Source organism: Molossus molossus, unplaced genomic scaffold (assembly GCF_014108415.1).
Source record: "Molossus molossus isolate mMolMol1 unplaced genomic scaffold, mMolMol1.p scaffold_m16_p_10, whole genome shotgun sequence".
Lineage (NCBI taxonomy): Eukaryota > Metazoa > Chordata > Mammalia > Chiroptera > Molossidae > Molossus > Molossus molossus.
The window spans coordinates 92,091,785-92,110,550 of NW_023425345.1; the positions used below are offsets into that span (position 1 = coordinate 92,091,785).

General features: G+C 61.1%; 1 protein-coding gene across 3 annotated transcripts in view; it reads right to left on the reverse strand.

The window, feature by feature from the left end:
• Positions 1-8,018: 8,018 nt before the first annotated feature.
• Positions 8,019-18,766, reverse strand: part of TSPAN9 (tetraspanin 9) — a 194,041-nt gene continuing 183,293 nt past the window's right edge. For 2 of the 3 annotated variants that reach the window (XM_036251963.1, XM_036251962.1), the window contains 6 exons: positions 12,998-13,189; positions 12,590-12,664; positions 11,440-11,541; positions 10,634-10,765; positions 10,166-10,249; positions 8,023-8,681 (listed from right to left, as the gene is read on the reverse strand). In XM_036251963.1, the coding sequence (XP_036107856.1) occupies positions 8,610-8,681; positions 10,166-10,249; positions 10,634-10,765; positions 11,440-11,541; positions 12,590-12,664; positions 12,998-13,189 (657 nt within the window). In that variant the 3' untranslated portion in view covers positions 8,023-8,609. Of the gene's footprint in view, positions 8,682-10,165; positions 10,250-10,633; positions 10,766-11,439; positions 11,542-12,589; positions 12,665-12,997; positions 13,190-18,766 lie in introns of all 3 variants that reach the window. The other variant, XM_036251961.1, reaches the window with a different exon arrangement.

The window sequence follows — 18,766 nt, forward strand, 5'->3', positions numbered from 1 at the left end:
CCGGTGCCGGGTGAGAGGAGAGGGCAGGAGCAAGGGCCCTCTGGCTGGCCACCAGGCTTCCAGCGAGCCTTTCCAGCTGAGACACACCTTCTACTGCCCATGGTCCTCAGACCATCTCACCCAGGATGCTAGTGTCTCCGCAGCGGGACCAGTCAGGTGTCCTCATCCGCAAACCAGAGTGGGGCATTTTCATCCCGATGCAGAAAGTCTTCAATCTTATGATTCAGAGGAGCTGAGCGCACCAGGTTGCCCAGTTAGGAGCTAAAAGAAAGCAAATGGGCCCTGGCCGGTTTGGCTCCGTGGCTAGAGCGTCGGCCCGCAGACAAATGAGTTGCGTGTTCGATTCCGGCCAAGGGCACGTACCTTGGTTGTGGTTCATCCCCGGCCCTGGTCGAGTTGTGAGGGAGGCAACCCGTCGATGTGGCTCTGTCACATCGATGATTCTCTCAGTCTCTCTCCCTCCCTCCCACTCTATCTGATAATAAGTAGAAAAATATCCTCAGGTGAGGAAATAAAAGAATTAAAAAACAAAAAAGAAAGCAAATGGCCCTGGCTGTTTTGGCTCCGTGGTGAGGGCAGGTTTGATTCCAAAGTCAAGGGCTCAGGCCTGGGTTGCAGATTCAATCCCCGTCCCTGGTCAGGGTCCGGCAGAAGGCAACCGGTCGACGTCTCTCTCTCTTTCTCTCTCTCTCTCCCCCTCCCTTCCACTGTCTGAAAATCAATAAAAAATATCCTTGGGTGAGTAGTAACAAAAAAAAGAAGAAGAAGAAAGTAAATACTTTGTCTTTTATGACACAAAACTCTCATTCTGTTTCATTCACTGTTCTATCCAGGAAACTTGCTTGAGGTGGGGTGGAGTAAGTGAGGGAGCCTGGAGGGTACCCGGGGTCCCACCACGGAGGCGCAGGAGGCGGGCTGGGAGCCTCGTGCCTGCTGACTGCCCTGTGAGCAGAGAGATCCCTCCAGGTGGGGCCCGTCTCCCTGTGTCTCCCAGCCTCTTTGGTCAAGATCACCCCCTGAGCAGTCACAGGGGCAGCCCCTGAGGGCTTTGCTATCAGGCCAGGGAGTGGACCCGTCTGGGGGACCCACGGCCATCCACCTCACAGGACCCGGCTGTCTGCTCCCCTCCAGCATCGCTGAGTGTGGGTGTGCGCACGCACAAGCGCGCAGTGTGCCTGCAGAGGGCGGAGTGCCCCAGGCCCTCCTGCCACGCACAGCCCTGGAGGGTGCCCGCGCGTCCACCAGGCCCCGGCTGGGAGGGGGCAGAGGAAGCTTTGCTGAGGCTGTGGCCCTGGACGGCTGCCACTGGCCGGCCAGCTGCCTGCTTCCTGGAGGGACAGGAGCCTCTGTGGGCAGGGTGGGCTGCTCCCAGCCGGGGGACCCTGGCTCCTCCTTCCTGCCCCAGCTGAGAGCCGAGAGGCTGCCTGTGGGTGTGGGGAGACGCGGGGGTCCAAAACCAAGGTCATGAAATAACAGTTTCTCATGTCGTGGAAAAGCAATTCACTTTCTCTCCTCTGGGAAACAAATCCATGAGATCTACTTCCCTCCTCCTGCTTCCGTCACTGCTGAGACCCTGTCCGGCAGCGACTGCGCAGGAGGGACAGGGCCTTGCGGGGGGCGGGGGTCCTTGGGCTCGGCCGGGGGTGAAGAGGGCAGTGAATAAAGCTTGAAGCGGGCCCTCGCCATCAGACAGGTGCAAACCATGTCCCTGCTCTGAGGACAGAGCCAGGCAGCGGAGCCAAGGGGGTTGACGCCCCCAGTAGCCCAGCCACTCCTTGTTGAGGCCGGGACAGTTCTGTCGGTGGCTCGCGGATCCCTAACGAGTTTAGGGAACCCCAGTTGGGAACCAGAAATCAAATTCAACACGCTCGCCCTGGACAGTTTGGCTCAGCGGTTAGAGCGTCGGCCTGCGGTCCGGAGAGACCCGGGTTCGGTTCCCGCTAAGGGCATGTACCTCGATTGCAGTTTGTCCCCGGCCCTGGTTGGTCGTGCGGGTGGCAGCCACTCGATGTGTCTCTTTCACATCGATGTTTCTCTCTCTCTCTCCCTTCCTCTCTCTCCCTCCCACTCTATCTGTACAAAAAATGGAAAAATATCCTCGGTGAGGATAAAAAAATAAAAAAAAATTCCACACGCTCTCCCTGAGTTGCCAACCAGTCAAATGAGAAGGCTGAGGCCTCTCGAGAGCTGGGTCCTCGGCAGAAAGAAATGCACTAAAATGGACTGAGTCTGCAGGGGTTGGTGGGAGGGTTCGGACAGGCGAGGGAGACAAGGGCAAGGAGCTTCCTGGGGCCATTAAATGGCAGAACTGGAGCTCGCCTTGCCCAGCTGACGGTCGGCCCTGCCGTGGACGCCGGAAGAAAGACCTCTGGGCACCACACTGAGCCCCCCCACACCACACGCGGCCTGTTCCAGCCCCTGTTCTCTGAGTCTGTGGACTCCAAGGGAGGCTGGGCAGGGCCCCGAGTGCCCAGGACCCTCTGCGGCCGCCTCCAGGCCCAGGAGGGGGCGTCCGGCAGCGGGAGGTCCAGGAGGGGCCGTCCGGCAGCGGGAGGCCCAGGAGGGGGCGTCGGGCAGCGGGAGGCTCAGGAGGGGACGTCCGGCAGCGGGAGGCCCAGGAGGGGGCGTCCGGCAGCCAGAGGCCGGCTCCATGCTGCGGACAGATCTGCCCTCCCTGCGGGCTGCGGGAGGCACAGTGGTCCATCTCAGGCTGTCATTAAACTCAGCAAACGAGATGTCTGAGTCGATAGCTTCCCAATCTTTACTGAATGCTTTAAGAAGGGACCATTGCAATGCCGATAATTTTGCGCCCCGATTGACATCCATTTAATCTGACGTCCTCTCGCTCCTTTGAATTACTGACCGCTGCCCCAGCCGCCCAGAGCAGACTGAGACGGGAGGGGCCTCCGCCTCCGCGCGTCTCCCCCCACAGCCCCCCCCATCCCGGAACCCAGCTTTGCCCCAGGGGTGTTCTTCCTGGGGGACCCCAGGGACCCAGGTTTGACCACTCTCTTGCCAAGCACCTACCTTGGCCAGGAGCAGGCTGGATGTCTTTACATCCATGTTTTTATTTGACCTTCACAGCAACTCTGTCGAATGGGTATTCTTCTCCTTTTGCAGATGATGAAACCAAGGCAAATTCAGCGACTACAAGGCTCAGGCGGCACAGCTGCAGAGGGGGAATTTACGCAGGCCCCACCCCACCCCAGCTCTGCCCACCCAGACCCGGCACGGTGGCGCGGGACAGCCTGCGCAGGCCGCAGCTGCAACACGCACAAGGAGGTGCCCCGCGCTACGCTGGCCCTGCCGGCTCCTGCCTCGAACGCCGGGTCCCAGCGGTGGTCCCAGGGCCCACCTGAGCCTGTCACCTGGGCGTCAGGCCTCAGCGGCTCCCGTCGCTCTCAGCTTTAAGCTCCAACTCTTTGACCGGACACCCCTCACCTGGTGCTGGAGCCCCAGGACCCGGACAGGACCCCTCCCTCTGCTCCTGGCCCTTAACGCCCCTCCAGCTCTCAGCGCACATGACAGCGCTGAGCTGGGGTCGGGCGCCTCCCACGGGGTGTATATGGTGAATGTCGCCAACAGCGCAGCAGGGAGGGCGGATCCCACCTACTCTCGGGGGCGTCTGTGAGCACAGGGTCGGTCTGGGTGGTTCACCACTGTGCTCCAGCTGCTGCCACAAGTCAGCCTCCAAGAAGTCACTGTGACCGGCCTCTGGCCTCTGAGTCCAGGTGGGCAGTTCTGAGGCCGTTCTCACCCGCACACCGAGCTGCTTCGGCCGCAGCTCACAAACTGTCCTTTCTCACGTGCCCTTCATTGGCGCCGGCGGGGGGCGCTGTCCCACCACCTCACACAGGAATGGGGCAGCAAGGGAGGTCCCCAGGGTCATCTCACCCACCCCATCCCATGGACTAAAGAGCCCAGAACCCGCCCCGGTGGGCCCTCGCTCAGTCATTAGAGGTCTGGGGGGGGGGGTGTGTGCGCGGGGGGGGGGGATGCCCAGCCCTGTCAGCCCATGGACATCTCCTGTCCTGCCAGGGCGGCCTGCCTGTCACGGCTTAGCTCACCTGCCCGGAGCCCAGTGCCGTGCCCTGGGAGCCAGCGGACTTCCCTGTCCCCCAGCAGACAGCACAGGGACCCGGGGGCATCCCAGTGGGTGTGTTCACAGGCTGAGGGGCAGGAAATCAAGAACGGGCAGAGGAAGTGGCGCCCACCCACATTCCTATGACCTGGCTGGTTCTGAGGATGCCGGAGGGTCACTCATCCCTTAGCCAGGACCAACTCCTGACCCATGGCCGCAGGTTCCCCTCTGGTACATCTCCTTGGGACCCCATTCCAGCCACACCCCTGACAGAGGGCCACCCCCGGCTCCTCAGTCCTCAGCAAGTCCCTGCAGGCTTTGGGGCACAGCTGCAGGATGGGGCCCCAGAGGTGGATGCTCTGGGAAGTCCCACGCCAGCCTGGCCTCTCCCTTGAGGTGGGAGGGAGCCGAGCCGAGCCTGTGCTGGGATGCCGCCCCCACCCAGTGCACCCATGCACGTTTCCCTACCCACCTGGCCCCCAGCCCAGGGCAGTCACAGCGATGGCCCAGGGCAGTCACAGCAATGGCCCAGGGCAGGATGACCTCTGAACTTGTCACTGTGACTACGGCAGCCAAGGAAGCCGGGGGTGAGGTGGCAGTCAGTGGGCTCACAGGTCCAATGCCTCCCTCCTTCCCCGCTGCCCATTGTATGCTGGCTCGGTGTTTCTGTGCCCACAGAGGCCGACTCAAAGCCCCCAGCAGCACAGCCTGGACACTGTCCCATCGCAGGGTCCCCCACCCCTGGAAGAGACACGGCTCAGAAGCACCCTAGGATCGTCAGAGGGACTGGGGACAGTCCCTGCCCCTCAGGAAGCCATGAGTGACTAGCTGCTGCCCCCTCCCAGCACATATGGGTCGGGCCCACAGGGCTGGTGGTCCGGACGGGACAGATGCTCAGGTGGAGTCAGCCTCCTGTGCAAAGGGCTCGGGCCACTGGGACTGGCCCCAACCAAATCTGCTTCAGGCCACCAGGCAAAGGAGGTGTAGGGCTTCCTCAGGCACCCCCAGAGGGGTGCCCCAAGCCCAGCACAGCTGTGACCTGGGCCCCGGAAGGAGAGAAGGGGTCCCAGCTGCAGGGTGCGTCTAGGACAGAGAGGGCTGGTGCTGGATGCCCTCTGGTCTCCCACCAACCACGACCTGCCGTCATGGAGGACTGAACACACCACAGAGACAGCTGGATTGCGCTTTTGACACGTTCAGTTTTTATTTAAAAACATGCTAAAAACATGGTGCTCAATAAAGCCAGGGCCAGGATGAAGGAAACGCAGATACGGCATCGCAAGCAGAAAAGTGCATTTGAAACCAACAGGCTGTACCCCTGCTGCCCTGGGGCTGGGCAGGGCGTGGGCCGGGCCCAGGGCCTTGGCCTCGACCTCCGAGTCCTGGTCAGGCAGGAAGGCCAGGCCCCACCCTGGATATTGCTTCACTGCAGGGAGAGGAGGGAAACGGGAGAACGGGAACAGGAGGCCAGACTCTGAAAGGCCCAAGGACCAGGAGCGGACCCCACAGTTGGCCCCAGTGCCTGTCCTATGCCAGGTCCCTGCTAGTTAGCACCTCCACCAGCGGGTGGGCAGGGGTCCCGAGAGCCGGGGACAGTCATTTCCATCCATCTGACTGTTCTTGGGCCACTGAAACAAGGAGGGACGGCCACCTAGTTCCAAGCAGCACATCTGCAGGAGCGCTGGGCGGGCTCAGCAGCCTTTCCAGAGGGAGCCCTGTGCCCTCGCCGCGGCAGCCCCTCCGGAGCAGTCTCAGCCCTGCTCACTCACCTCCCGAGAGATGGCTGCACAGTTGGCCATGGCGGGCATCCCCGATACCACGGCAGGACCCTCGGGAAGCCACGAGTGAGGTGCTCTGTGCAGTGGGCAGACACGGGACTTGGAAGAGCACCCCGGGCCAGGGCATGTGGCCTCCCACCCAGTGTGGACTCGGCCGAATGACGGAACCAGCAAGGACAGGGTGAGGCACGAGGGGAGTGTGGGACCCGGGACAAGGCCCTGCGGACAGGTGGATGGGGGGCTCACAGGAGGAAGGGCATCTTGGCAAGGGCTCCAGGGCCAGAGGATGCCCCTGAAGCTCCAGAAACATAAGCTTGCCAGAGAGGCTACACCCCCAAGGTGCTAGGCTTTCGCTGTTGATTTTAACAAAATTAAAAATTGCATTGATAGGCATAAACAACCCCACACCCCCACCCCCAGCATAAACTCAGTATGCACCAGGTTCACTGTGTGACCTGGTGCTGTTTGCTGTGTCTCCACAAGGGCGTGGTGGCTCTGCTGAGCCCTGCAGAGTAGGGTTCCCCAGGCGGCTGAAGCTCCTCACCAAGAGAGGCCAGAGGACCCAGTTTTGCTCTAATGTGTGCTTGCCCATCCCCACCCAGGCCCCACCGTCCGGGCTCTCCCATCTGCACCAGTACTCCTGTCTGGGGGCCAACTCACCTAGACTACTCTCCTCTACTCCCATCCTCCTAAAACCTGAATCCTGAGCTCATCCGAAGTTCTGTACTCCTGGTCCTGACGGCACTGCACTTAGGTTGGGGGAGGGGCTGCTGGGGGGTGGTGGTGTCTCAGCTCTGGGAACAGACAAGTGTAGGCTGCACAGAGGTGGGCCTGGTGGGAGAACTAGGCATGGAGCCAAGTGGTTCAGGAAAAGGCAGCCTCCCAGGCCCCACCGGGGAAGCGCACAGGGTTCTACCCAGCTCCACCCCATGGAGTCTTGACTTGCTGCTTGAACTGCAAAGTGCTCCTCAGACCAGCAGTGCTGGTGGGGCTGCGCTTCTCACAGGCCCTGACCTGGTTGCTTGCGTCCTGGGGCCACTTAACAGGATCCAGTCTGACCTCTCTCGGTTTTCTGTCCTTTCCCCTGGGGTCACTGAGGACCTGACAGCCAGTCACCCCACCAACAATGAACCGCAGGAAAGCGATGAGGGTCCTGGGACCTGGATGGACGTCTCGCCCTTCCTCCCAGCAGGGACTCAGCAGCCCACGGAATCGGGCTGGAATGATCGTGGGCACATTTCCACCTGCCCTCCCGACTGTCCGGGGTCCTCTGCCAGTCTGAGCAGCGAAACCTTAGAACTGCTTCCCCTTCCAGAAGCAACGTGAGAAAGTGAGCAGCACGAACGAGGTATGTGTCCGAGTTTCTAGCAGGAATGTCTGTGAAATCACTGGGGCTGGCAGAGCCTGTGGCTGGAAGGCCCGCAGGTGGGGCGGGGGAGCCTCCAGGGCCAGCAGAGGGCAGGAGGAAGGAGGAGGGGAAGGGAGGACACCTGCTCCTCAGCACAGTGGAAGGACCCAGACGCTGCAGCCACATTCCCGGCAAAGCCCTTCGCCAGCCCCCAGGGTCCCTGCTCTGGCCTCTGGCACCAGCACCCACGTTGCTCCGGTGCAGGACGGTCCTCCACGCTCCTGGCTCCGCCCCCTCTTCCAGGCTCCCGTGCAGGACACGCCTTCACGCTCCTGGCTCCGCCCCCTCTTCCAGGCTCCTGTGCAGGACACTCCTCCATGCTGGCTCCGCCCCCTCTTCCAGGCTCCCGTGCAGGACACGCCTTCACGCTCCTGGCTCCGCCCCCTCTTCCAGGCTCCTGTGCAGGACACGCCTTCACGCTCCTTGCTCCGCCCCCTCTTCCAAGCTCCTGTGCAGGACACTCCTCCATGCTCCTGGCTCCGCCCCCTCTTCCAGGCTCCCGTGCAGGACACGCCTTCACGTTCCTGGCTCCGCCCCCTCTTCCAGGCTCCCATGCAGGACACTCCTCCATGCTCCTGGCTCCGCCCCCTCTTCCAGGCTCTTGTGCTGAGACGGTGACCGGGACCGGACCGGGACCGGGACCGAGAGTGCAGCGCCAGCCTCTCAGGCGTCTGAAGCAGGTGGGCACCTCCCAAGCCAGAGCCTGAGTGCTGCAGTGGTTTGTCCTGATTGAAACCAGATGGACGTCCTCTTTCCCACCCGTCTCCCACCCTCAGAAAGAAAATCAAACCTTTACAGAAATCAACACAGTAAAAAGTTATAAATCAGAAAGCTAACCCTAAACTTATCTGAGATAATATTCCTGAATAATCGTGATCAGAGTAAAATAAAATAAAAAAGTTACACTGTAAGGTATAAAAAGCCTGGGCAAGATGCTCCCTGGGTCCGTGGCTGGAGGCGGCCCCTCCCGCTCTCACGTGGGGTGGTCTGCTGGGCAGTCTCTCTGCCAGGAGGGAGCACTCCGCTGCACCCCACCCCGCATGTCAGTGTGAGGAAGGGCGGGGGGACACGCGTCAGTGCTGGGGCCTCCTGGAGCATGTCCCCTGGCCCACCCTGTCTTCTTTGGCATATACACAGATGCAGGAATCCAGCACCCCCAGCACCCCAAGGTCTATGCCTCCTCCTCCCTGGCCCTCCACCCCAAGAAGGCTGAGGCGGGGTGTGTGGGAGGGCAGCTGGGGGAGGGGGCGGGTCAGCAGTCTGGAGTGCGGGCAGGCAACACAAACTTGAATCTCCTTCCCTGGCCTGTGTCCGCGTGGGGGCTGGGGCTCCCGCTGGCCGCTCAGGCGTCGTACTTTTTACCAGTCCGGTGGATGTGCTGGAAGAGGGTCATGGAGAAGGCCATGCCCAGAATCTGAAAGACATGGGAACGGGCCTTAGACAAAGGCCCCAGGGCAGGGTTCCCACACGGGCCACCTGCAGCAAAGGCACACACCTGTGTGCTTGACACGCTGGTGGAGTGAGGGCAGTGGTGCAGGGGCTCAGCCCCTCAGCGCTGTGCAGAATGTCACTGAACCCATCCTCAGCGTGGCTGCCTCCCTAGTTCAGGGGGCACAGAGGCCTGACCCTGCAGGTTGCCATCGAGAATGTTGGGAGGGGAAAGGGATGTGGAAACCTGTGCTGTCCTGTGTTTGGGTCTGGAATACAGGAGGTGATGCTGCCACAGAAGCATCATGATGCTCAGGAGGGCATCCATACTGGTCTGTTGTTTCCTCAACTCCTGGAAGGGGGTGGTGACCCGGGGCGGGGCAGGAGGCCGGAGGGAGCCCACAGAAAGTCAGCGGGCATAGGCCCTAATGCAGGTGCTGGGGACACCGTGCCCCTCATGGCTCTCACACTCCAGGCTCAGGCATAAGTGGAGGAGGCCATGGCTGGGGAGCCCAGCTCCCAGGGTCTGGTCCAGGCCCAGGCCTGACCACAGGCAGCCCGAGACGAGCCCCATCCTCGGCACAGAATGCTGCTCCTGGGAGCGCATCCCACATCGCAGCTTTGGGACCATGGCAGCAGGCTCATCTGCTGGGCTTGCAGGCGCTTAGATGAAGCAGACACAATCAGCCCCAGGCCCAGGAGTTTAGGGTAAGAAAGATAACTCCGTGGAGGATGCCGGCCACCTTCCCACGGACCGACCAGCCGAGTTCAAGGACTCCCAGAGGAACCAGGCGCGAGGACTCCCATTTACCAGGGACAGGAGCCACACGTGGTGGGCACAGGAGGGGGCTGGGCAAATGCTTGTCCCCAGGAAGGCGGGGGTCCCTGTTCCCAGCCAGCTGTGTCGGCCTCATCTTCAGATGAGAGGCAGGGATGCCCTCCCCTTCCCTCTCCATCACCTACGCTGGCCTTGCTAACACAGCGGCCGTTTGCTGAGCACGCCCCACGTGCCGGTCCTGCTCTATGCCCTAGGCTAGGCGCAGCCAACTCACTTCCTGTGCAGAAGTGGCACGATGATCATGCCTATCACACTGATGTAGAAATTAAGGCACAGAGGCTAGTCCACGTGCCCAGGTCACGTACATCTAACAGATGGTGAGGTGAGGACACCTGTGGAGTCTGGTCCAAGCCCATGCTCACAGTCATTTCTGAGGACTCGGGTTTCATTCAGTTCAGTCAAAGGTAAACATCCCTGGGGGGTGGGGACAGTGTGTTCCCCAGCAAACCCACGCGCAGCCGCACACAGTGCCAGCGTCAGGCCCAGGCTCGGAGGGAGCTGGGGGAGCAGGGCCCGTGGCGTGGGGCCCAGGCTCGGAGGGGCCTGGGGGAGCAGTGCCCGTGGGGTCAGGCCCAGGCTCGGAGGGGCCTGGGGGAGCAGGGCCCGTGGCGTGGGGCCCAGGCGGCCCTTACCTGCATGATGAGGAGGCACATCCCCACTGTGCCCAGCACGTGCTTGTTGTCATCGAACCACATCTTCACCTTCTCATAGCAGCCCTGGGAGCGGAGCAGGCACCAGGTTAGGGCCCAGCATGCGGAGAGCACCCTCCGGCCCAGCCCCCTACCTTCTCCGTCAGCCCTCCTTGCTCCTTCCTCTGTCCCTCCCTGACCTCGGCCTGGCCCTCTTGCCTTGAGCAGGCCCTGCCCTCCCGCAGTTCCACCTATAAGGCCCCACTGCATGGCCACAGACCCCAACCCGTGACACTCCAACTGTGGGTCCAGGCCCCCGTTTTCTACCTGCCTTTTGGCTTCAATCCTCTGTGCCCCACCCTCACTCCACGTTAACCCGGTTCCTTGGTGCCCCAGGCCCCCCTCCCCTGTAAGGGCCCTCTGGCCACCACACAGGCTGGGTCGAGGACCCAGGGTGGCCTCGGCCCTCACTGTTCTCCACAGCGGGGTGGTGCTGTTGCGCCCGCAGCCCTGGGAGTTCTCCATGCAGCAGCGGTCGGGGACCGTGTTCTCGCCCAGCACCGGGTACCAGTCTGTGTAGTCCGTGACGCCACAGCAGCGCATCTGTGGGCGGATGCACAGGGTCAGACACACCTCAGCCTGCCACCCTCCTCTGGGCCCCCCCTGACCAGGCCAGCCCTGCCCCCCAGAGCTGCCACCCTGGTCAGTTCAGCGGAGGACACACAGGCCTTCATCCTGGCCTTTCCTTTGGCCTCAGCCGGGCCCACTGGGAAGGAAGGGATAGCTCCCTCCTGGAGGCTGGGGCGGGAGCCGGGTGCGGCCTGCCCTCGGGGTGGGCACTAGGCACAGGGCAGAAGCGCTCAGCCCTCCGCTCCCCCCAGCACCCCGTCTCTGTGCTTGATGTCCCAGGCCGGCTGCCTCCCCTCCCTAGCGCTTACCACGGGCTGCGCTGACTTGTTTCCTCTTAGCATCAGAGCCTCCTTGCCTGAGCCATGACCAAGGAGGCATATCTGATGCTAAAATAAATTCTGGCCCTCGTTCCAAAGCTCCAGGCAAGGACTCGGACGGTCTGTCCTTCTTGATCCTCCATCCTTCCCAGGTCCCTGTGCTCCCTTAGCCGCTCGGCTCCCTCAGGCCTGTCCACTCCTACGTCCAGGTCCTGCCCGCCTCCTTCGCTCGCCTCCTCGTCCCTCTCCAGCTGCATCCCCCTACGTGGTGTCCGACCAGACCGCCGGCCCCTGCGTGCCCCGTGGTCGGCAGGGCCGCCCGCCCCTCACCTCGGCCTGGATGATGTTCCAGGCATTCTTGAGGCCCACGTTGTTCTCCGTGTTGTACAGCAGCAGGCCTTCCTTCAGGTCCTTCTTGGCGTTCTCGTTCACCTGCACACGTTGGGGCAGACAGGACAGCTGGGACCAGCATGCAACCGGCCCAGGTCAACTAGACCCGCTGGCCACCTCTCTTCCAGACTGGAGGAGGGTCCTGGAGGTGGGGTGCTGGGCAGGGCGGGTTCACGTTCCCACTGACTCCCAGGACAGTGGGACCCTTTGGGCCTCAGCGGTAACGCTCAGAGGCAGAGCCAGCCACACGCAGGCCACTCTGCCACCCGCCCACATGTCCTCCCAGGCGGCTCCTGCCAAAAGACGCCCTGGGGACCAGCGAGCGGCAGGTCAGGCACTCCGGGTTGTGGTGAGCACTGAAGACCGTTCTTGTGAAGAGCCACAGGCAGGGCTGGCACAGGACGTCTCCTAATACTGTTACTTCTTCGCTTTCATAATGCAGAAGAATTCTTGTTTCCAATTCTGATAACAACTACCTTTCAGTGTGGCCTGGGAAGCACTTCAAGAACCCCAGGAACAGAGCGCGACCTCGTCCCTGGGCCCAGTGCACCAAAGGCGCCTGCTGAGCCCCGGGAGACGAGGTGCTTGGCTACTCTGAGGAGCACCAACAAGCTCTCCAAATTACCGGGGGGCACTCCGCCATCCTCCGGAACCCCGGGTGCAGTCCCTCTGCCCTGAGTCTGGAAAGGAAAGCGCAGCTGCCCCTCACTTTAGCCCTGCTCACGGTGTCACTGCCAAGTTCCCACGTTTCCGACGGAAGTCCTCCAACCACCCAGCCCAACCACGTAGTGAGGTCTTAGCCCTTCTCCAAGTGGTCAACACACACGTTTGAATGCTCCCAGTGGTGGGGAGCTCACTGCGCAAGGGCAGTCCATTGCGTCCCTAGACCATGCAGAGGACTCAAATTCCTAGGACTACACGAGGTGATGAAACATCTCAAACAACCCTTCCCCACGCTGCCCACCCAAACCTCTCCTCCGGGCTCGGCCCCGTTCCCCGTTCCATTCCCCTTCCTCACGGGCACCCCCATCGGCGTGTCTCATCAGCAGCCGGCCGACCCAAGCCCAGCCCCTCCCTCCTGGAGGCTCACCTTGTCCATGTAGACGAAGAAGAGGATGAGTAGGATCAGCTCTGCGAGGAGGATGATCAGCAGCACGATGAAAAACTGGAAGAGAAGGGACAGGCGTGGGCATGCGGCGGGCGGGGCACAGGCACCAGGGCTTCCCCTGGGAGAGGCTGCCTGCTCTGGAGGGAACCTGGGCCACAGGGGAGGGACGTTAAGCACACGCCAATCAAGGAGTGAGGGACAGGAGTGAGGGGCAGCTAGGGCAGGGATGCCAATGATGAAAAAGAGGGAGGGATGTGGGTGGGCAAAGAGCATTCTGGAAGCTATTTCCCTGGGCTCAGTTATCTGATGTTTCCAGGCCTTGCTTGTCGCCGTGGCCCAAATGCAGGGTGACCAGAGTACAGGGAGCTGGGGGTGCGGGGTCCAACTTACACTGAGGAGGAGGCACTTGTTTTCCTTGATGGCCCCCAGGCAGCCCAGGAAGCCCGTCACCATGACAATGGTGCCTATGGCGATGACCAGGTTGGCTGCAGACAGCGAAGGGAAGCTGGGGGAGAAGGTGGCAAAGTTGCCTTGGGACACGGAGAGCCAAATGCCCACTCCAAGCAGCCCGCAGCCACAGAGCTGGAGAGAAAGGACAGCTGTTAGACGCACGCTCTCCGGGACTCGAGAGGCTCCATGTCCCCACCCAACTCAGACACAGAACGGGGAGAGCTGGGCTGCTGGCCGCACAGGGTCACAGCCTCAAACATGTCGGCTGTGACCCAGACACGTCCCTCAGCCTCTCCGTGTCTCACTCTCCCCCTCCGGCAAATGGGTTACACTGGCCTCGCCGGCCTCTTGGGTCACTGTGAGGATCAGGGTAAACGAGAGGCAGGCACAGGCACATGACAAAGACCGCAGGTCCCTGACGCGCACGAGGGTGCAGTCACTCCGCGGGCGGGGTGGGCCCCCGCGCTCCGGGCAGGCCGGGCAAGGGGTCCTGGCTGCCAGGGAGAGCAACAGGACTTGCATCTGGGGCCAGCAGGAGGATCCCGGAGGCCAGTCTCCCAGAGCCAGACCTTCAGTGACTGTGACTTGTTGCCCTGACCAGAAGGGCCATCCGCCCACTGCTCTCAAGAACAAACTTCCCACAGAACAAGAGAAGGGCTCGCTGGGCCGGTCGAGAGGCTGACAAGGGGCTGGCCCGTGTGCAGGGCATAGCCGCCCATCACCGTCTTTGCCCTCCGTCTGGTGAGCCGGCAACCAGCGCGACGCCCGAAAACCGACTCTTCAACAGCACCCCTGGGGCCGCCGCCATAGGCTTCGCCTGGGGAAGCTTGGGTTTCACTGGCTGCAAATCTCCATGTCTGCCTTATTTTATGCTCGCTATAGCTGACAGCCCCGTCCCTCCTGCAGCTCAGGGGAAGCTTGCTGAGTCCGAGAAGCCAATCAATCAGTCAGCCGATATTTATTGAGTACCTACAGCACGCGGCGTCCTGCGCCAGAAAGTACAACCGCTTGAGACCTGCCTCCCTGGGCCTCCACTCGGGCTGGATGGGAACAAGGAAAAGCAGCACCTGCCCCTGGAGTATGTGCTGGTTCCAAGTAAATGCCACAGGGCTTCAGAGGAGGCCGTCACTGTCCCGCCTAGATGCCAGTAGGTGGAGACAGTCCCTCAAGGGCGGGGGGCGGGGAGAGGGCAGGAACCTTCCACACAAGGGCTGGGGAGGCCACAAGAGGCCCGACCCCGGCTCCAGCTGGTCTTGGTTGGGAATAGCAGCACCCACCTCCCGGGCTGCTGAGCGGGGTCATGTGGAAGTGAGCATGGGAAGTGGCGGCAAGCGCAGGCCAGGGGCCGGAGGCTGTGCTGTGACCCCAGGAACCGAGCTCAGAGAAGACTCAGGCATTCCGCAACCCACACTGAGCCCCTACTTCACAGGCGCCAGGTCCCCTTCGGGTGCAAGGGGACAGTCAATGGCGCCTGTGAAGGCCTGGCCCTCGGGAGGAGGGGCTCTGACAGGACCAGATGCTGCACAAGCAAACACCCCAGGAACGCGGGTGCTGGTGTGCTGTGAAGAGAACTAAGGATGGGCAAGGGTTAGAAAGTAACTGGGGACACAGCGGCCAGGGAAAGCCTCCCGGAAAGGTGGTATTTGTGGAGGGACCCAGATAAGGAGGGGAAGTGAGCCCCACAAATATCTGGGGGAGAGTGTTCTCATAGGGGGACCAGCAGTGCGAAAGCCCTGATGGGGAACGGGCCTGGGCAGCCACAGAGCAGCAAGGAGCCCGTGTGGCTACAAAGAGTGAAGGGGGTGACAAGTGGACGGGGACCAGGGGGCGGAGTGACAGGGACAGAGACAGGACCTTGCAGGCATCAGGAGAGAAACTGGGTGCCCTTCTCAGTGGGCTGGGAAGCCTCGGGAGCTGGGACTGACATGACTGATGTTTTCGATCGATGGCTCTGGCTGCGGTTGGGAGGACAGATGTCGGAGGCCGGGGGGAGCCGGGACAGCAATCGGAGGCTCCTTACGAGCAAGCTACTGGTGATCTGCACCGGTGGTCACAGGGCTGGTCAGAAACAGCCCGATCTGAGATACGTTTGGAAGACAGTATCGACAGGGCTTGCTGGGCTTTAAAGAATGAGTAGGATTTTGATAATGAGGAAACAAAGGAGGGGCACCTGGGCATGGCAAAGAAGTTGGGGAATTCCCATGTATGTTCAAGGAGCATAGGGGGATGGGAGTGAAGAAAGTGGAGCAGCTGTCTGGGTCCCCCACACTGAGGAGAGGGGTCCTGCACGCCCTATACCCTTCAGCAGCCCAGAGCATCTATCCACCCAACGGACATCGCTAAGCTTTGCCAGGGGAATCAGCCCTGCAACCACTAGGTGGCGCTCCAGGCCGGGTCAGAAGCCCAGGTTTGCAGTGAAGCCTGAAACTCATCCAGCTGTCACCGACGCTTCAGTCTGGTCATGCTGCCCTCTCAGCGTTTCTTTCACTAATCATACCATGAAAATGCGTGATCTTCATGTGGAAGATCCATGACTAAAGGCCAGACCCTGCAATGAGCGAGAGGAAGCGTGTGGCTGCCGGGTCCCTCGCTGCGGGAAGAGGAGCCCACTACAGAGAGCTGACCCGGGCCTCCGGACCTGCAGCATGCCTTACCACCCTGCAGCTGGGGACACCAGGGCCTCCAGGACCCTCCCAGGAGAGGACAGCTTTCCCCAGAAGCCAGTTCTCATTGGCAGTGGGCCTGGTGGGGTCCCCTCTGTGGCCCCCTCCTCTATTCCCGTCCTGGGGGAACTGATGTGAGTTCAAAGACGCTACATCCAGGAAAAGCTCAACAACTGAGAAGTGCCCAGGAGCCAGTCATTTCTCAGAACTGCTTCTCTGACTTCACCCTGAATGTTCTTTGATTTGGTCTGTAAATCTCCCGAAGACCCACCAGCAGCCGCCCTCCACCACTCTGAGAGAAGGGAGCTGGGGTCCGGCCCCCCATCTGCTTCCCTCCTCACTGCCTGTCCGAGGCCCCACCATACCCCAGGCTAGACCCCAGGTGATATCTGCTGCCTACAGGTGGGGCACCCCCACCAGCAGCCTGCACTGAAGTCCGGGGTGGGGGACAGCATCGCACAGGAGCCTGCTGAGTGAATGAGACCCCCGTCACTCTCCCTGCCTCCTCGGGGGTCTGCTGCGATGGACCTTTGTCCAGGCAGGGAGAAGACAAACATCAGGGCACGGAGGGGGCACGCTGCCAGGACGGGCCCCAACCTGGCTTCCTGGCGTTGGTGCAGAGCCCCTTCCACACTGCCACCCCTGGGCACTGAGTGCATGCTGAGCCCAGCCGACAGGTGACCAGTGCCACGACCCCACCTCAGCCCCTCTCGTGCCCAGATCCCCCATATTCCCCTCCCTGCAGCTGGCCACTGTGTTTCAGCCCCACCCACATGGAACTGCCTGAATCCTTTTCCTGAAATGCTTCTTTCATGACACTGTCCTGGGGGACACTCCTGCACTGCTTCCGTCCCCCTCTGCTCCCCCAGGAATGTTACCTTTGCCTCTCCCTGTCCTAAGCTCCAAGGGACCTTCTTTTACCGCTGTAACTTTTTCCCTGGGTCCATGCAGCCCAGATGGCTCACTTCCACTACCTGGGAAACTTTGTAAATAAATTTTCTCTTATAATTTGAAATAAATTAAATTCCCCTATATGACCTTAAGATTCTTTAGCTCTCTGTGACCCGATTTCCTTTAAAATGTGGGATGTGGATGCAGAGCCTCTCAGGGCCCTTCCAGCGCAGGTCTAGCCCAGACTGGGACGTGGTGCCTAGTCTCCTATCTCAGCGGTTCTCAACCAGCAGTTTTGCTTCCTGGGACATCTGCCACTGTCTATAACATTTCTGTTGACCCAACGTGGGAAGAAGACTAGCATCCTAGTGAGCAGAGGTCAGGGGTGCTGCTAAACATCCAACATCGCATAGGACTGCCCCCCAATAAAGAACTATCCAGCCTCACATGTCAGTAAAGGAGAAACTCTGCCCTAGCCCCTCCCATGCCAGGTGTCCACCCTCCGCCTCTCAACTCCCTGAGAAGACACCATCACAGGAAGAACCTGGTGTGTCCCCTCCAAGGGCAGGGCAGCGTCCTGGCGCTAAAAGGGTGGACACAACATGAGAGGAGGAAAATTCTGGGAAGACTCCAGCCAGGGAGCTGGCAAGGGCCAGGGCAGGAGCAAGAGGCCAACGTCTGGTGTGGGGCCATGGGCAGGAGGAGGAGTTGACAGTAGAAACATTTGCTGGGCAGGAGGGCAAGACGACAGGAAGCCAACATCCAAAGGCTCAGGGAGATGGTGAGGCAGGAACGGGAGGGGGAGGAGCAGGGAGGGGAGCTGCCTCGTGCAGAGGGTGCCAAGCACAGGAAGGAGGCAAGGTCTGCCATGGAACAGCCCAGGGTCAGTGCCAGAGAGCTTAGCAGCTGGCATTCGGGAAAATTCCCTTCCAAAACCAGAGGTTTGTCTCAGCTGAGATGACCGAGCTATAGTCAGCCCAAGGCAGGAAGAGACTGGGGCGAGGCAGGGTGACTCAGGGTGGGGATCCAGCTCACACCAGCACCCACTGACCCAAGGTCACCAGCCGGGCCTGGTCAGCACCCCTCTCCAAGCAGGAGCTGGTCCGGGGACCACCCTGACACCCAGACATCCCATTTCTCTGGGGGTGAAGCCCATGATTCCCCTTCAAACCAAGCTCCCTCCTGAGCTTCTGTCCCTCCTTACACACTGCTTAGAGCTCAGGACAGCCACTCCTCATGTCCCCGCGTAACTGCCACAGCCTTCCGTGGGGGTGGCCCTCCCCACTGCCCCTTGTCCCTTCTCCCCAACAACCAAGGACATTTCTAAATACTTTCAATTCAGGGCTCCAAAATAATCCATGTCAAAATTTGAGAAAATGAGTTCCCACCCTTGCATTTGCCCTTGGCCGTGAGCTCTGGGACGGCAGGGATTGAGTGCTTTGTCCTTGCTAAGTACCCAGAGCAGGAACAGCGCCTCAGCCCTGGCCATGCCTTTGGGTGTCTCTCCCCCAGGACGCTCCGGTCTGGCCTCAGAGGCTGTCTCAGGACCTTCCCATCACCCTGGGTCCGTCCACGGGATACCCAGAGAGCCAGCTGAGGCCCGGGGCCATGGCCACGCAGTGAGCAGGCCCTGCAGACTCGCCTCGTTTACTAAGCCTGTTGGAACCAGCCACATCCCCCATGGCGCTTTCCCTCATCTTCAGTTCGCAGCACATTGATCTGTCGTTTAACATAACAGATCACACGTGGCCGTGTGTATTTTTCATGCAGGCATCCCACTTCCCTGAGGGTGAGGCCCAGCATCCCCTCAAACCAGGCCCCTCCTGAGCTTCTGTCCCCACTTACACACTGCTTAGAGCTCAGGGGCAGCCACTCCTCGTGGCCCTCCCCAGGGGGCCCTCCTGACACCCAGAACGTCAGGGCCCAGCCTTCTGTGTGGACGGATGCTCACCCTCATTAGGACACCAGCACGTCCAGGGCCTCTTCCACCGTCAGACCCAGAACATGCTACAGAACTTGGATGGATGGATGGATGGATGGATGGATGGATGGATGGATGGATGGATGGGAGGGGTGCGGAGGGTCTGAGCGGGACATAGCCTGGGGACAGAACTAGACCCAGACACCCGAACCCACCTGAAAAAGAAGCCCCCCA